Genomic DNA, 15,943 nt, shown 5'->3' with positions numbered 1-15,943 from the left:
CCCCCCCCCCACCGACGTTGTAAAGCTCGTTTTGGACATGACAACTTGTACTTCTCATTGTACATAAACTTATTTTTGTGAAGTGAATCATAACAATGCTTATTATATACTTTTTGCCTTGTTATAAAGTATACATCTATGCTAATATTCATCAGAGTACTTTATCTTTCTAAATATTTGCTAATATTAAGTCAAGAATTTCAACAATATTTGTATTTTAAAATATTTTAAATTTATCCATAGAACTTGTATTTTAAAACATGTTTTGATTTATGGAATAACTTTTCTTTTTTTTTTGTCTTTTCTTTTTTTGGTACTGAGGATCAAACCCAGGAAGTCGTATTTGCTAGGCAAGCACTTTGCCACTGAGCTACATCCCAGCCCCCCATGGAATAACTTTTAACTTTGGCTTTTAGTGAATTTAAATTTCATATTAGACAAAGATACAACTTACTGTATGTGTTGGAATATTCTGTAGTTGTCTTTCATATGGGCACATTACCTGAAAAATAAATCAAGGAGAGTCTTGCTTTTGCCTGAGGCTATTTCCATTCCTTGAACCCCTGTAACTGGGATTACAGGCATGTACCACCATACCTTTCCAAGAGAACTTTTTAATATATCAAGATATATTAGAAATAGATAAGATAAAACACAATTGTGGGAACATATACTAACTCATACATGTTTATTTGTGGGGATGTGATATGACCAGAAAGTGATTATACTTTATAAATGTCTTAGGTCAAGCTTAAATAATGATTATTTTAATAAAATATTTTAATGACTTTAGATCATAATCGTATACATGCCACAGATGTCCTACATGCAGTTTGGTATCTGACAACACGGCCAATTCCAGGCTTACAACAGATCCATAACAATCATGAAACAGGAAATGAAATAGGTATGTCTTCCTATAAGTTCTTATTTTAATTATTTGATTAAATATAATCAAGCTGTCTAATTTCATTGCCTCTTCAATATTTTTCTTTAACGTCTGGTACATAACAGAATTACATAAACTATGATATGTAATACTGACAAAAAAATTTTAAACCTATTAATCCGCTTAAAAGCTAGATTTAGATCTAGTAGTTCTGGGTTTACCTTGTTGCTGTCTCTTTCCCATCCTGTTGCTCTCCTCGCAGAGGTAGCCATTATTCTGAACATTGCAATAATTATTTCTTTGATTTTTTTTTAGTTTTTGGTGCATTCCATGGGTGTATTATGTATAAGATATATAGAATTACCAACCTAAAAAGAATATATTTAAAAGTTTCACATAACTATTAAAAAACTTTGTGATCAATCAAATCAGCTTCCAAAAGTAAATAATAGTCCAAATTATAGGTATAATTATTTCAGTAACTATAATTAATTATAACACAATTCTTGTATTTTGGGATATAAAGGGGTGGAGGGGATACTCCAATAATATGCATAAATCAGAATAGAATTTATTGATGCCAATACTTGAGAAGTGATAATACCATAGTAATCTTTGTAAATGTAATTAATTCGGCCCCATTTTACATTTTAGTAGTTAAGTTTAATGGATTTGCTTCATGTCATGTTCCTTTTTGTCTACCATCTCCATTTACTTTCTAGTGTCCTTTGTTCCTTTCAATGATTCTGTCCTTTCATTGAATATCATTTTCTTTGATTTTTTTTTGGTTTATAAATAGGATCACTTTTGTCTCAGAAAAACATTTTCATATTTCAGCATGTACAAAGATATAATTCCATCATATTTGTATTTTCTGTTCATAAATCAGCCTTTGGTCTTACTGTATGATGTAATATGTGAATGTAACTTCTTCCTTTTCCCTTTGTTGATTTTTAGTGTTTTTATTATAATACATCCTGGTGATTTCGGTAGTGTTCATTGCTCTTGGACATAGCCATGTCCAATAGGGATATAGTGGTGTAAGATATGTGGAGGGACAAGTTTTCCTAAGTTCAGGGACAACTGATAAATTAGAAACTCTACTTAAAGAGCTCTTGGGATTCTGAAAACAAATTTATATCTGAATACTGTTGCTCTAGTCCATTGACTCTAAGGCTATAGAATTGATGTCTAGAAAATGGGAAGCATGTAAGGCCGTTTAAAGTTTTTAAGTTTCTAATTTTTTAATATGGCCTCCAATAGATATAAAAGAGCTTTTTCTCTTACAGATTTGGGTACTTTGTGGAGTCTTTAGAAAAAACAAACAAGAATCAGATTATAAATCTATTTTGAGACAAATGCAAACCATCTTCCTAAAACAACTATTCTTTCTACAGAAATTCTGCTATGTTATTATTCTGGTAGATACTGAATACTTAGCCAGTGACTTTATGCTTATCACGTGACCTGCCCATAATGAACTTGGTGCTGTTTGACTAAGTTGATAGGTGCAGTCATCAAGGAGAGGAGTTTTATATATTGAACTACTCCTGGAAGCATAAGTTCAGTCTCCTATGGTACAGATTCTTAATACATTGACACTCCTTTTCTAATGTATGTAGAATTTAACGGAAAGAGAAGGACCAAAAGATGAGTGTTACTAATAGCTCTTCCCACTATGCCAGTATCTTTTGGCATACATCCACCCAAGAGTATCCTTTAATTGATTGGCATAGAGAACTAAGTTTTCAACCCAGACCCTGGAAAGGGTTATGCAAAATGGGAAACTGAGATAGATAGGCATCTGGCCACTTTGAGTCCTCTGTGCTTTTGAACCAATAGATAAATGATAAAGAAGGGGGATTCACCTAGACAGTGAGAAGCATGCCTGAGGAATCAGCCAATATGCCCATCAACCAAAGACAGACAGACAGATGCACACACACACACACACACACACACACACACACACACACACGATAATTCAGTCATTTTCATGGTTGCATTTATTATCATTTCTGTGTTTAGGATTCCTTTAAGAATCTTCTTGGCATTGGTTTAGTCATTGTGAATTGTTTTAGTTTTTGCTTATCATGAAAGGTTTTTAATCTTAATTTTTTTTATTTCTCTTTCAATTCTGAAGATTAGGTTTACTGTGTAGAGTAATTAGGGCATGAAATAGATCATTCCATGCCCTCCTAGCTTTTAAACTTTATGTTGAGAAAATCAGCTCTTTATATCTGTCTTCATATATGATGTGGTGTTTCTTTTTTTCAGCTTTTGTTTTAAGTATATTATGAAATTGAGTGATTCTATTCCAGTATTTTCTATTTGGAGTCGCATAGCCTCCTGTACGTGGACAATTATCTCATTCTCAAAATTTGAGAAGCTTTCTGCAATTAATTTATTGAATGTTTCCAGTAACTATAGCTTAAACCTCTTCTTTATACCCATGAGTCATAGATCTGATCTCTTAATGGTATCTGAAGAGTTTTGCATATTCCATGTGTTTCATTCATTTTGCTTTAAAATATCATTGTCTGATTTTTCTAACAAATGCAACTTATTTTTAAGACTTACAGGTTGTATTCTATTTGATCCAGTCTTCTGAGGAGGTTTGCAACAGAGGTTATTTGACTTATAAATTTCTAGAATTTCAATTTCATTTTTTAAATATCTTAGAATTTCTATATATTTATTAAATTCCATTTTCATATTTTGCATTGCCTTCCTTATTATATTCAGCTGTTTATTTGCACCCTCTTTGAATTCTTACAAAGGATTATATTCTCTTTTAATTCATTGAGGTGTTTGTACATGTCCTCTTTGTTAATCATTCTTACCATCTTTCTTATTAAGTAGTTGTACAAAGACATTACAATTCCATAAGTTGGGTTATCAGAACAATGCTTCTTGATCAGTGTCACCCTTCTATCATTCTCCCCCATTTTCGTCCTCCTTGCCCTACCTTCAAGTTACATAGTTCAACTTTTACATAATGTACATTGACTATAATGATTAAATTGGCCTACCCTTTTTCCCTTCATTCATGTTCACCTACTTTTATCCTTCCCCCAAAGGCATGTTTTCCACTTTCTGGTATTCATTGTGGTAAACTACATTAGTTACTCAGAGAAGTCACAACTTTGGATACCTCCCATAAATATAGCATCTTTTAATCAGTTTGTTTGTATGTAAACATATAGAGCCCTGTTATGTTATCATACGTAGCTGTATTTTACATCTTGCTTCCACATATGAGAGAAAACATGCACTGTTTGTCCCTCTGAGACGGGCTTACATAACATGATATTTTTCTAGGTCTCTCCATTTTCCTACAGATGACATTACTCTTTCTAGTGAATGAGTAAAATGTCATTGTATATATGTACCAAGTTTCTTTTTTATATTAATTTTTGTTACATATATACATTCGTGTATATCAGATCCTAATATGTAAGTTTAAGCAATTATTGAGTAGATATTTACCATTTTTCTTTTTAAATATATGTTTTTATAGTTCTATGTGAAATTCAGAAGGATATGACATGATGAAATTCAAATTATTGACACTGATATTAATAATTTGTCTTAGAAGTTTGCTTTCATATATCCTTTTGCATACATTTAGTTTTTAAAAAATATTTCAGAAATAGGTTTTTCATATTTATTTTAAAAGTTAATTTCTATAAAAAATGGCATGAAAATAATGAAATACAGTATTTCTGGAGCATTAAAGTCACTGTGTTAAACAGAATTGTTGTGATAACAGAGAATCAATTAAATTAGGCTCAAAAAACATTGTGTATTCAACAAACTAAGTCATTTCTAGTTTCCATAAACAAGGACATTCATTCTCTCTTTCTCTCTCCACCTCTCCTTCTCTCTCCCTCCTACTTTCCTTTGTTTCTCTTCCTCTCCCTTCTTTCTCTCCTTATTGGCATAAATTAGTTTTACACAGGGGAAATTTTGTGTGTCTTATATCTTTGGTTTTATGTGCTCTTTATTCCAAATAGTTCCTTTTTTATAATTTCATAAGCTTTCATTATCAAAAATAACAGCATGACTATCTAGATAAAGCCAACAAAGTACATAAAAATACAAGTGCTATTAAAGACCAAAAGTACCAATGGAATAGAACTGAAGACTCAGAAATGAACCCACAGACCTGTAGCCACCAAATCTTCGATAAAAGGAGCTAAAAAAATAGAATGGAAGAAAGACAGTCTCTTCAGTAAATGGTGCTGGCAAAATTGGTTAATCACCTGTAGCAAACTAAAGCTTGGTCTTTATATATCATTCTGCACCAGAATCAACTCCAAATGTGTCAAAGACCTAGAAGTAAAAGCAGACACCCTGAAAACATTACAGGGAGGAATAGGATAAACTCTAGGGCTCCTTGGCATAGGCCAAAATTTTCTTAATGAAGACCCAGAAATACAACAAATCAAAGCAAGGTTGTACAAATGGGATTGCATGAAACTGCAGAGCTTCTGCCTGGCAAAGGACATAGCTAGCAAGATCGATAGAAAGCCCACAGATTGGGAGAAGATCTTCACTAGCTATACAATGGACAAGGGCCTCAAATCTAGAACATATTTAGAACTCAAAAAATTAGATCCCCCCAAAACAAATTCTCAAAGAAACAACTGCCCCATTAATAAGTGGGAAAAGACTTAAAGAGATACCTCTCTGAAGAGGAAATAAGAATGGCCAATAGACACATGAAGAAATGCTCAACTTTTCTAGCCATAAAAGAAATACAAATCAAGACAACATTGAGATTCCACCTTACCCCAGTTAGAATGGCTATAATCAAGAAATCTAAAAACAACAGATACTGGAGGGAATGTGGCCAAAACAGAACCCTACTGCACTGTTGGTGGGAATGTAAACTTGTTCAACCACTTTGGAAAGCAGTATGGAAGTTCCCCAAAAGACTCCACATAGAGCTCCCCTATGACCCAACAATCCCACTTTGGGCATTTATCCAAATGGTCACAAAAGGCCATACTAAAGCTATCAGCACAACTATGTTTATCACAGCATTATTCACCATAGCTAAGATGTGGAACCAACTCAGATTCTCCTCAGTAGATGAATGGATCAAGAAAATTATATATATATATATATATATACACACACACACACACACACACACACATATGTATATATATGTATATGTATATGTATGTATGAATTCTATGCCTCCATTAAAAAGAATGACATTGCCCCATTTGTTAGGAAATGGAAAGACTTGGAAAAAATTATATTAAGTAAGCCAGGCCCAAAGAAACATAGGTCCCATGAGTTCCCTCATTTGCAATAACTAGTATATGTCTAGGATAATCTTACCAGACAAGCAGAAAAGGTCAAAAGCTATGTACATATGACTATATAAGATGATGCTAAGCAAAATGAACCTGAAGATATGGGCACAAGAGATTTTTTCTTTTGTTGCTGTTGTTTTTAATGTACTAAGTGATTTTTTTGTTTCTTTTGATGTTCTTCCTCCATGGTATAACCCTGTTGTCACTGTATTTGATTCTGGTGCCCTGCATCTTGTATATACATTTTTCTAATTTGGGGAGGGGAAGGGAAATAACAAAATGATGAAACAAGGGAAGTGACAGTAGGGGAAAAACAAAGGAGGGGTAACAATGCTCGACAAGAAATGTACTCATTGCCTTACTTATGTAACTGTAACTCCTTTGTAGAGTATCTTTACAATAAAATATTTTTAAAAGAATCAAAAGTATAGTATATAGAGAGAACATATTATTCCTAACAAGGGAATAAAATAGAGTTGACTGAAATATTTCCTGTTTTCCATGTTTCCTCTCTGTATAGTCTTCATTCCATTTGTTTATTTATTTGTTTGCTTATTTGTTTGTTTGTTGTTAGTTGTGGGCCTTGAACTCTGGGCTTGGATGCTGTCCTCGAGCTCTTCAGCTCAAGACTAGCACTCTATCACTGAGCCACAGCACCACTTCTGGTTTTGTGGTGGTTTATTGGAGATAAAGCTCTCAGGGACTTTCCTGTCCCAGCTGGTTTGAACTGTGATCCTCAGATCTCAGCCTCCTGAGTAGCTAGGATTACAGGTGTGAGCCACCAGTGCCCAGCTTCCATGAGTTTATAAAAACTTTCATGGAAAAAAGAAAGGAAAGAAGAGTTATAGAGTTAGTGTTGGAAATGAAATTTAACCTTTCTGGATTGGATTTGAAAAGCATGTGTATTGAGGGTCCTTGTTTGATGAAAAGATAAAATCCTAATCTTCATGTTTTTAAGAAAAATTAATTTTAAATTTCATTTTTTCTTAGATCCAATTTCCTGGCCATTATCGAGCTTTAAATAACAAATATTTAGAAAGTCATATTTTTAAAAAGTGTTAGCCTGAGTAAGAAAGCATCAAATGTCCTATGAGAGTAGGAATAATAGAGTCCTCTGATGGCCTGCAAAGTTCACAACTCCAGGATTATATTTAGCATTATTTTTATATCAGTTGTGTTGGAAAATGTGTATTCCTTTAAAGCCCATGGTGTACATTTTAAGATAAATAATCATATTACCTATGGGAATTCTGTCTTTAACATAATTGTGGGGAAGATAGCTTCTAATTCTTGTTTATTTTGCTACTTACTGTTTCTCAGATTCTGATGGTAGAGTTACTCGTGGGCAAATTGCTTACATTTCTTCAAAGAGCTGCTCAATTCCAGATGAGAGTTATGGCTGCCTGTCTTCAAACATTCCTGCATTAGAATTGATGGCTTTGTATGTGGCAGCTGCCATGCATGATTATGATCACCCAGGGAGAACAAATGCATTTCTTGTGGCTACAAATGCACCTCAGGTAGGAACTTCTTTTTAAGAAAGTTTGACAAGTAATTTTGAATATTAATCACTCTTCTGTACATCCCTTTATAAGCCATTCTTTATTTGAGTCCTAAAGCCATTCTGGGGCTGGGAAGGTGGCTCAGTGGTAGAGCGCTTGCCTTGCATGCATGAGGCCCTGGGTTCGATTCCCCAGCACTACATAAGCAAAAAGAAAAAAGCCAGAAGTGGCACTGTGGCTCAAGTGGTAGAGCGCTAGCCTTGAGGTGAAGAGCTGAGGGACAGAGCCCAGGCCCAGAGTTCAGGCCCCACGGCCGGACCTCCCCCCACCCAAAAAAAAAGCCATTCTGTCTCTCCCTAAAGCCCTACATTGTAATTAATTGAATAAAAACATGACTATAGAGTGTAACAATGCTCCATAGGAAATGGACTCATTACCTTGCCCATGTAATTGTAATCCCTCTGTACAGTATCTTTACAATAAAAAAATGTTTAAAAAAGAAGAAAAAAAGATTTCTCCAACACACCTGTTCCTGCATCCTTGCCAACAGTTTTAATGATTACTGTTCTCAATAAAGAAATAGGAACTTTAAAAAAAACATGATTATAGTAAGTTAGGGGAAAAATCACTTTTCTTGAACTAAAGTAAATTGTTTATGACATAAATAATATAAAATCATATATAATGACAAATCATATAAATCATTGCCTTGTGAAAATTTTGGAAACCTTTCTGAACACATTTTTGTCTTTGATCAAACTGATAAAACTGGCTAAATCTAAGCCATAATATGGCTAAAAGCTATAAATTAAAGGATAAATACTAATCTTTCAGTTGCTCTCCCCATTCTGTTAAAATTTGCCTTAATATGCAGACCCTATGTTTTTTCATTATGAACATATTAATATATGTTTGTACTTCTTGTGTAATAATATTACTTTTGTATCCAATATATCTGATCCTTTAGAGTCATAGTTTAAATAAAGTGATAGGAATTTCCAACAATTGAATGTAATCAATGATTACATTCTCATACTAGTAATCTGATTGGACATGAGGACTTAGAACTATATATATGGTTATAGAAAAACTAAATGTTGTTGTTGGTTCCTGAAATTTTATACATGTATTTCTAGCCACATGCCTTAGAAAAAGTAGAGACTCAACTGGATGTCAGTGACTCACACCTGTATTCCTAGTATTCCAAGTAACCTTGCCAGGCTGAGAATGGGAGGATAGCAGTTTGAGGACAGCCCAACCTTGAAAGCTCTCAAGATCCCTTTCAGTCCATAGCTGGATATACTAACACTACAGCTATACTGTATTATCACTGATAACAGTGCATGTTAACCCAAGCTATGTGGGAGGCTGAGAGTAGGAAGATCATGGTTCCAGGCTAGCTCAGGCAGAAAAGTTCAAGAGACTCCATGTCCATATTTCTTCTCTTTCAAGATATCACAAATAATGAATTCTTTTTGTTAACCCTCATACATGCAAAAAATTAAAGCAATGATACACAAATATAATTTATACAAACGGTATATTGAAAACAGCTACCTAGCAAGGGTGAAGCTTTGGTTCAAATAGCAGTACCACTAAGGTATATAGTCTGGAAAAATAGCTGTTAGATCTTGGCATTTCTTTACCATGAAGTTCTGGATTTGTGTGAAAATGTCTAGTAATCCCATATCTCCTTTTGTCTTAGTTACCACCCTTGTTTTACTCAAACACATTTAGATAACTTTCACAGGATGATGGGATATATTGTTTTTAGTTATTGGATACCTGAGAATCTCTTTGTTTTTTATCTTAATGGTTCATGCTCAGTGGTAGCTAGTTTAGAATGCTGATTTAAAAATAACACCCTTGCCGGGTACCAGTGCCTCACGCCTGTAATCCTAGCTGAGAAGGCTGAGATCTGAGGATCGTGGTTCAAAGCCAGCCTGGGCAGGAAAGTCTGTGAAACTCTTATCTCCAATAAACCACCAGAAAACCGGAAGTGGTGCTGTAGCTCAAGTGGTACAGTGCTAGCCTTGAGCTGTAGAGCTGAGGGACAGTGCGCAGGCCCAGAGTTCAAGCCCCACGACTGACAAATAAAAATAAAAAAAAATACCCTTTTATCTCCTGGTTTACTCTGTCCAAGCACTAATATCATAATTATCTTTCTCCTCCTTCCCCTCTTCTTCCTTTTCTCTCTCCCTTTTCCATTCTCTCTTTCTCTCTCTCCTTTTTTCTCTCTCCCCTACCTGCAGCTTCTCTCCTACCCCATACAAACACATTTGTTGATTGCTTTTCTTGCTTTACTAGAATGTAAATTCCATGAAGGTAAATTCATTTATTTAACAATATCTAAATAGTGTTTGATCTATACATTATGCTCTATTGAGCTAGGAGTTTACTTCTTCTTGATGAGACAATGCTATTTTGATGGTTTATAAATTTTCATCAAATTTTAGCATAACTTTATCAAGACTATTAGAAATTGACCCTGTAGGTAGTCTTTGAAGTGAACCTTTCTCTTTGGAATTTATGATGTCTATTAAGATTAGTATGAAGTTCAATGCTGGTGGCTTATGACTTTAATTCTAATAAGGAAGCTGATATGAGGATCGTGGTTTAAAGCCAGTGTGAGCAGAAAAATCTGTGACTCTTATCTCCAGTTAACCAATTAAAAGCCAGAAAACAGAGTGCTAAAGGCTCAGAGACAGCACCCAGTCCCTGAGTTCAAGCCCCAAGATTGGCATGCAACACATACACATATCAAGCATTGTTACCTCCTCCTTTGTTTTTCCCTTATCATTCCTTCCCTCCCTGCCTTCCCAACTACTCCCTCCCTCCAAAGTGGTAAAGTTCGTTTTCTACATAGTGTCTTATACATCTCATTGTTACAAAACTGGGTCAACCTGTATCCTTGTATCAGCATTTTGTTATTTCCCTTCCCCTCCTCAAATTAGAAAAATGTACATTACTTTTCTGGGGCTAGGAAGGTGTCTCAGTGGTAGAGTGCTTGCCTTGCATGCATGAGGCCCTGGGTTCAATTCCTGAGCACCACATAAGAAGAAAAAGACGGAAGTAGCACTGTGGCTCAGTGGTAGAGCGGTAGCCTTGAGCTGAATAGCTGAGGGACAGTGCCTAGGCCCAGAGTTCAGGCCCCATGACAGACCAAAAAAATATATATATTATATATTATATAATATATATTATATATATTAATATATATTATATATATTACTTTTCCCACACTTGGGGCACAATATTATATGTACAAAGAAAATGAAATTTGGAGACAACCCTTTCATTTACTAGCTATATGTGCTGGAAGCAAAGGTATTATCTTAACCTCTTTGCAGTTTAGTGTACACATTTATAAAATGATCACCTTTTTCATAGATATAAAAACGGTAAAATATCTAGTAGATAGTAGGTACTCATTCTATTTTTACCGTCTTCCTATTTATTTCCTATTTTTGAGATTCCTGCTTAATTTTTCTTTATTCATTTTCAGGCAGTTCTGTACAATGATAGATCTGTTCTAGAAAATCATCATGCTGCATCAGCTTGGAATCTATATCTTTCTCGACCAGAATACAACTTCCTTCTTAATCTTGATCATGTGGAATTCAAGCGTTTTCGATTTTTAGTCATTGAAGCAATCCTTGCCACAGATCTTAAAAAGCATTTTGACTTTCTTGCTGAATTCAATGCCAAGGTTTGTTATGCAAATTTGTGCCTGATTTTCAAAAGGAAAAACATTGTTGTCAGTGCTACTGATGAAAGTTACTTTTAATTTTGTTCAATTAAAATTAATACTACTCATTAAGAATAAACACGATACAAGTAATACATCTATTTATAATGACTTTTAATTAATTCAAAAAACTATTGTTATATTTTCTTTTGGTATATATATTTCACTGATTGATTTTATTTTATTGATTTTATTTATTGATTTATTGATTTTATTGGTTTTCTTTTATATAATGAAGAACCAATTAATTATGTCAAAAGATTTTATAGGCAGATTTGAGAATGTTATACACACTGCTATGTAATATATTATATGTGGTTTTTGTTTGTGTCCATCCTGGGGCTTGAACTTAAGGTTCTTAGTGCTGTCCCTGAGCTTTTTTTGCTCAAGGCTAACATTCTACCATTTGAGCCACAGCTCCATTGGTTTTGGGGAATAGTTAATTAGAGATAAAAGTCTCACAGACTTTCCTGCCTAGTCTGGCTTTGAACTGTGATCCTTAGATCTCAGCTTCCTGATTAGTTAGGATCATAGATTTGAGCTACCAGTGCTAGGCCAAAGATGAAAAGAAGCTAATTTTGCCTGCTTTGCCACCCACTTGTTACACCTTGTTTGTATTAGCGAGTCTTTAGCTAATATTTAGGAGAAAAATCCCTACTCTTCCTCTTGAGAATAATTAACTCATTCAGTAACAATTAGAAATTCCCTCTAAGGGCATTCATTATGCTGGGGAAGAGTGAGAAAAAAACAGGCTAGTCTCCCCCGTGAAAGAATTACTATTTACTAGAGAACAGAGAACTGCTCGCCTAGCATAATGTTGTATTTGGTAATATAGCCTATCTCTCAGAAATTTTGGGGTGAAAAAGTTAAAAACCTTGCTTTAGATTGCTGAGAATCCTGCCAGAAATCTGCTGTTTTCCTCGAATATTTTTATAATGATTTTCTCCACCTTCAGCAATAGAAGGTAATCAGGGAGTATTAGATAGAACTCCCTCTATATGAGATCATCACAATATTAGTAAGATGTTTAGCTGTATATTTATATTCATTTTTTTTTTTTTTTAATGCAGACACTGTGGCTTGAACTCAGAACCTGGGCATTGTCTCTTAGTTTTTCCACTCAAGGCTGATTCTCGACCACTTGAGCCACAGCATCAATTCCAGCTTTTTGGCAGTTAATTGGAGATAGGAGTCTCATGGACTTACCTTGTCTGAACTAGCTTTGAATCAGAATCTTTAGAGCTCAGCTTCTTGAGTAGCTAGGATTACAGATGTGACTCACAAGCACCAGACTCTTACCTCTTGATAGCTGTAACTTTTAGAGTGAAAACAATGGACTTTAGGTTAATTAATTTTCTGATAGAAGAAATGTTTATATTTGTATATCATTCTACAATGAAAATTAGCAAATGCAGATAAAAGTACATAACATATAGGATATATAATACAATAGAAAACACTAATGATCTTTTTAATTTTGGAAGTGATAAGATTTGAACTCAAGGTCTTGTAACAGTCTACCAATTGGATCATGCTCCTAGGCCTTTTCATTTTTAGTTAATTTTCCTCCAACCTTTTTTTTGGGGGGGGGGGCGGTCCGGTTGTGGGGCCTGAACTCTGGGCCTGGGCACTGTCCCTCAGCTCTTCAGCTCAAGGCTAGCGCTCTACCACTTGAGCTACAGCACCACTTCCGGTTTTCTGGTGGTTTATTGGAGATAGGAGTCTCATGGTCTCTCCTGCCCGGGCTGGCTTTGAACCGCGATCCTCAGATCTCAGCCTCCTGAGTAGCTAGGATTACAGGCGTGAGCCACCAGCGCCCGGCTTTATATTCGTTTTTATTTTTACTTAGTAACAAAAATTATTCTAAATGCTAAACTCACCTTTTGCAGGTGAAAGATTATCTGTTCAACACTCAATACATGTGAATCTGTATTTTGCAAGGATTAATGTTCTGATATTTTTCAGAAAACAGCCAAGAATAGGGCTCCTTTCAAAAGAGCCCTCCTTTTAAAAGCATTTCCCTATTTTCCTTACTAGTTTTCTCTCTTTTGAAACAGTGTTTCACTATGTAGCTGCAGGCTACTCTCAAATGAGCCGTGGAACTCAGGCAATTCTCAGGCAGTCTTCACAGGGCACTGATTGTGCCTATAAGGCCTATAATTGTAGCTGCTCTGGAGGCTGAGATCTGAGGGTGGAAGTTTGAAGTCAGCCCAGGCAGGAAAGCCCATAAGCCTCATCTTCAATTTGCTACCAAAAAGCCATAAATGGAGCTTTGGCTCCATGAATCCCTGAGCAGAAAAACTCAGGGCACTATGCAAGTCCCAAGACCAGCAACAACAATAAAAAAAATAATGGTCCTCCTGTTTTGACTTCCCAAGTGCTGGGACTGCATCATGTGTGCTACTACATCCAGCTTTAAGTATTTCTTTTTTTTTTTTTTTTGGTGGTACTGGGATTGAACTAAGACCCTCATGCTTGCTAAGCATGCATGTATCACTGGAGCCATGTTCCCCATTGGCTTAAATTTTTTTCCCCCTGTGGTGATGGTCTTCATAATTTTTCCTTTGACAAAAGCTTTGGTGTAAAAAATACATAATTACACTAAAGTTCAAAAGCTATAATTGGCCCATTCTCTTCTTTTTTTTGTGGCTGTCATGGGACTTGAACTCAGGGCCTATGCACTGCCCCTGAGCCTTTTCTCTCAAGGCTAGTGCTCTACCATTTTGACTCATAGTGCTACTTCTGATTTTCTGGTGGTTAATTGGAGATAAGTCTCTCAGACTTTTCTGCCGGGGTTGTTTTCAAACTGTGATGCTCAGATCTCAGTCTTAATAACTAGTATTACAGGCCTGAGCTATTGGTGCCAGGACGTTCTCTTCATTTTTTACTAAGAGAACTTTGGGTTCTTGAAGGGCCTAATAACTTTGTCTGTCTTAAAGAGATAATCCCATCTAGTTAAATAATGTTAAGGAATATTTTATATTTCTTATAAACAGGACACTTCGATTTATTAATCCTCATGGCACCATATAAATTGGTAGTGTGTTTCTAACTTTACAGATGAAGAATGTTTCAGTTAGATGTTGTAATTTTATTGGAGTCATGAAATGAATTAGTAAATCATTCTGAGTTAGGAGTTAAAACTAAAAAGATAAATTTCTAGGATTTGTGTTCTTTAAACTGTTATCACTTTGCCTTTCATAGTGAGAGCCAAATTCTTAGCTCTTTACGTGTTCTTTTTTAAGATACAAATAGTTATACTTTCACAATTTTATTAATATATGTGCATATATTTACTATGCATAAAATATGTCTATATATAGATTATAATTGTCATAATCTCAACTGTTAATACCCATAGGTGTTTGCTTTTAGAATGCTATGCTTTTTTTGAACTAAAATTCTCACAATACTTAAATGGGATGTTTAACTCATGCAGATTTATATTCTGGTATAAACTGATTAAAAGAATCATTTACTGAAATTTCTTCCTGTCATTTGAACAGGAAACAGTTTTAAGGTTGGTTGGCTAAAAAAATAGAAAACTCCTCATGACTTCAGAAACTAAAATAATTCTGTTTTTCCAAAATAGGCTAATGATGTCAATAGTAATGGTATAGAATGGAACAGTGAAAATGATCGCCTCTTAGTCTGCCAGGTGTGCATCAAATTAGCAGATATAAATGGCCCAGCAAAAGTTCGGGATTTGCATTTGAAATGGACTGAAGGCATTGTTAATGAATTTTATGAGCAGGTAAGTTGAAACACGAAATTTGTGGGATTTTTAAAAAATTTTAATTGTTATTATAAAGTTGATGTATAGAGGGGTTACTGTTACATAAGTTAGGTAAAGAGTACATTTCCTTTTGGCAATGTCACCCCTTACTTCTCTCTCTCTTTCTCTCACTCTCAGTTTTTCCCTCCCGTCCCCACCCACAAGTTGTATAGTTCAGCTTAGTGTCTAGTGAGTACTGCTGCATTTGTTTACCCTTTGTCCCTCCATTTCTGTGCATCTCCTGATTTGTGGGATGTTTTTAAAGAGGTTCCAGGTGAAATTCCAGGTAAAATTATTTTGAAGATTTGGATATCTACAGTAGGTGAAATCAGAGCTGCATTTGAAAAGGGTTAGAGTGTGTTACATTTGCTGAGATTCTTTTGTCTTTCTCACATCTACCTTTGCTGCCAAAATTCAAAGTAAGAAGAAGAACAACAAAAAGCTTACTGACAATCTGGGATGAATTCAATGTATTCTCAAGTATAGACAGTGATTGTAAAGTTCCTTTCAATTTGAGAATCTACAACATAGTACAGTTGATATTTAGATGAAGCAGTTTTTAAGTGATTTTGAAGTTTGCCCAGAATATATTTATATACTTAAAGACTAGCACCCTGCTTTCTTTTTAATTTTTATCCTCCCTCCCTCCCTCCCTCCCTCCCTCCCTCACTCACTCCCTCCCTCCCTCCCTCCCTCCCT

At 35.0% G+C, this 15,943-nt stretch overlaps 1 protein-coding gene across 1 annotated transcript in view; it reads left to right on the top strand.

Moving 5' to 3' along the window:
- Positions 1 to 15,943, top strand: part of Pde3b (phosphodiesterase 3B, cGMP-inhibited) — a 138,258-nt gene that overhangs the window by 116,248 nt on the left and 6,067 nt on the right. Inside the window, exons 11-14 of the mRNA XM_013034122.1 lie at positions 794 to 907; positions 7,540 to 7,739; positions 11,227 to 11,430; positions 15,062 to 15,223. Coding sequence (XP_012889576.1) covers positions 794 to 907; positions 7,540 to 7,739; positions 11,227 to 11,430; positions 15,062 to 15,223 — 680 coding nt within the window. The remainder of the gene's footprint in view (positions 1 to 793; positions 908 to 7,539; positions 7,740 to 11,226; positions 11,431 to 15,061; positions 15,224 to 15,943) is intronic.

Source organism: Dipodomys ordii, unplaced genomic scaffold (assembly GCF_000151885.1).
Source record: "Dipodomys ordii isolate 6190 unplaced genomic scaffold, Dord_2.0 Scaffold183, whole genome shotgun sequence".
Taxonomy (NCBI): Eukaryota; Metazoa; Chordata; class Mammalia; order Rodentia; family Heteromyidae; genus Dipodomys; species Dipodomys ordii.
Note: the sequence above shows the minus strand (reverse complement) of the source record. Positions and strands in the feature narration are given on the sequence as shown.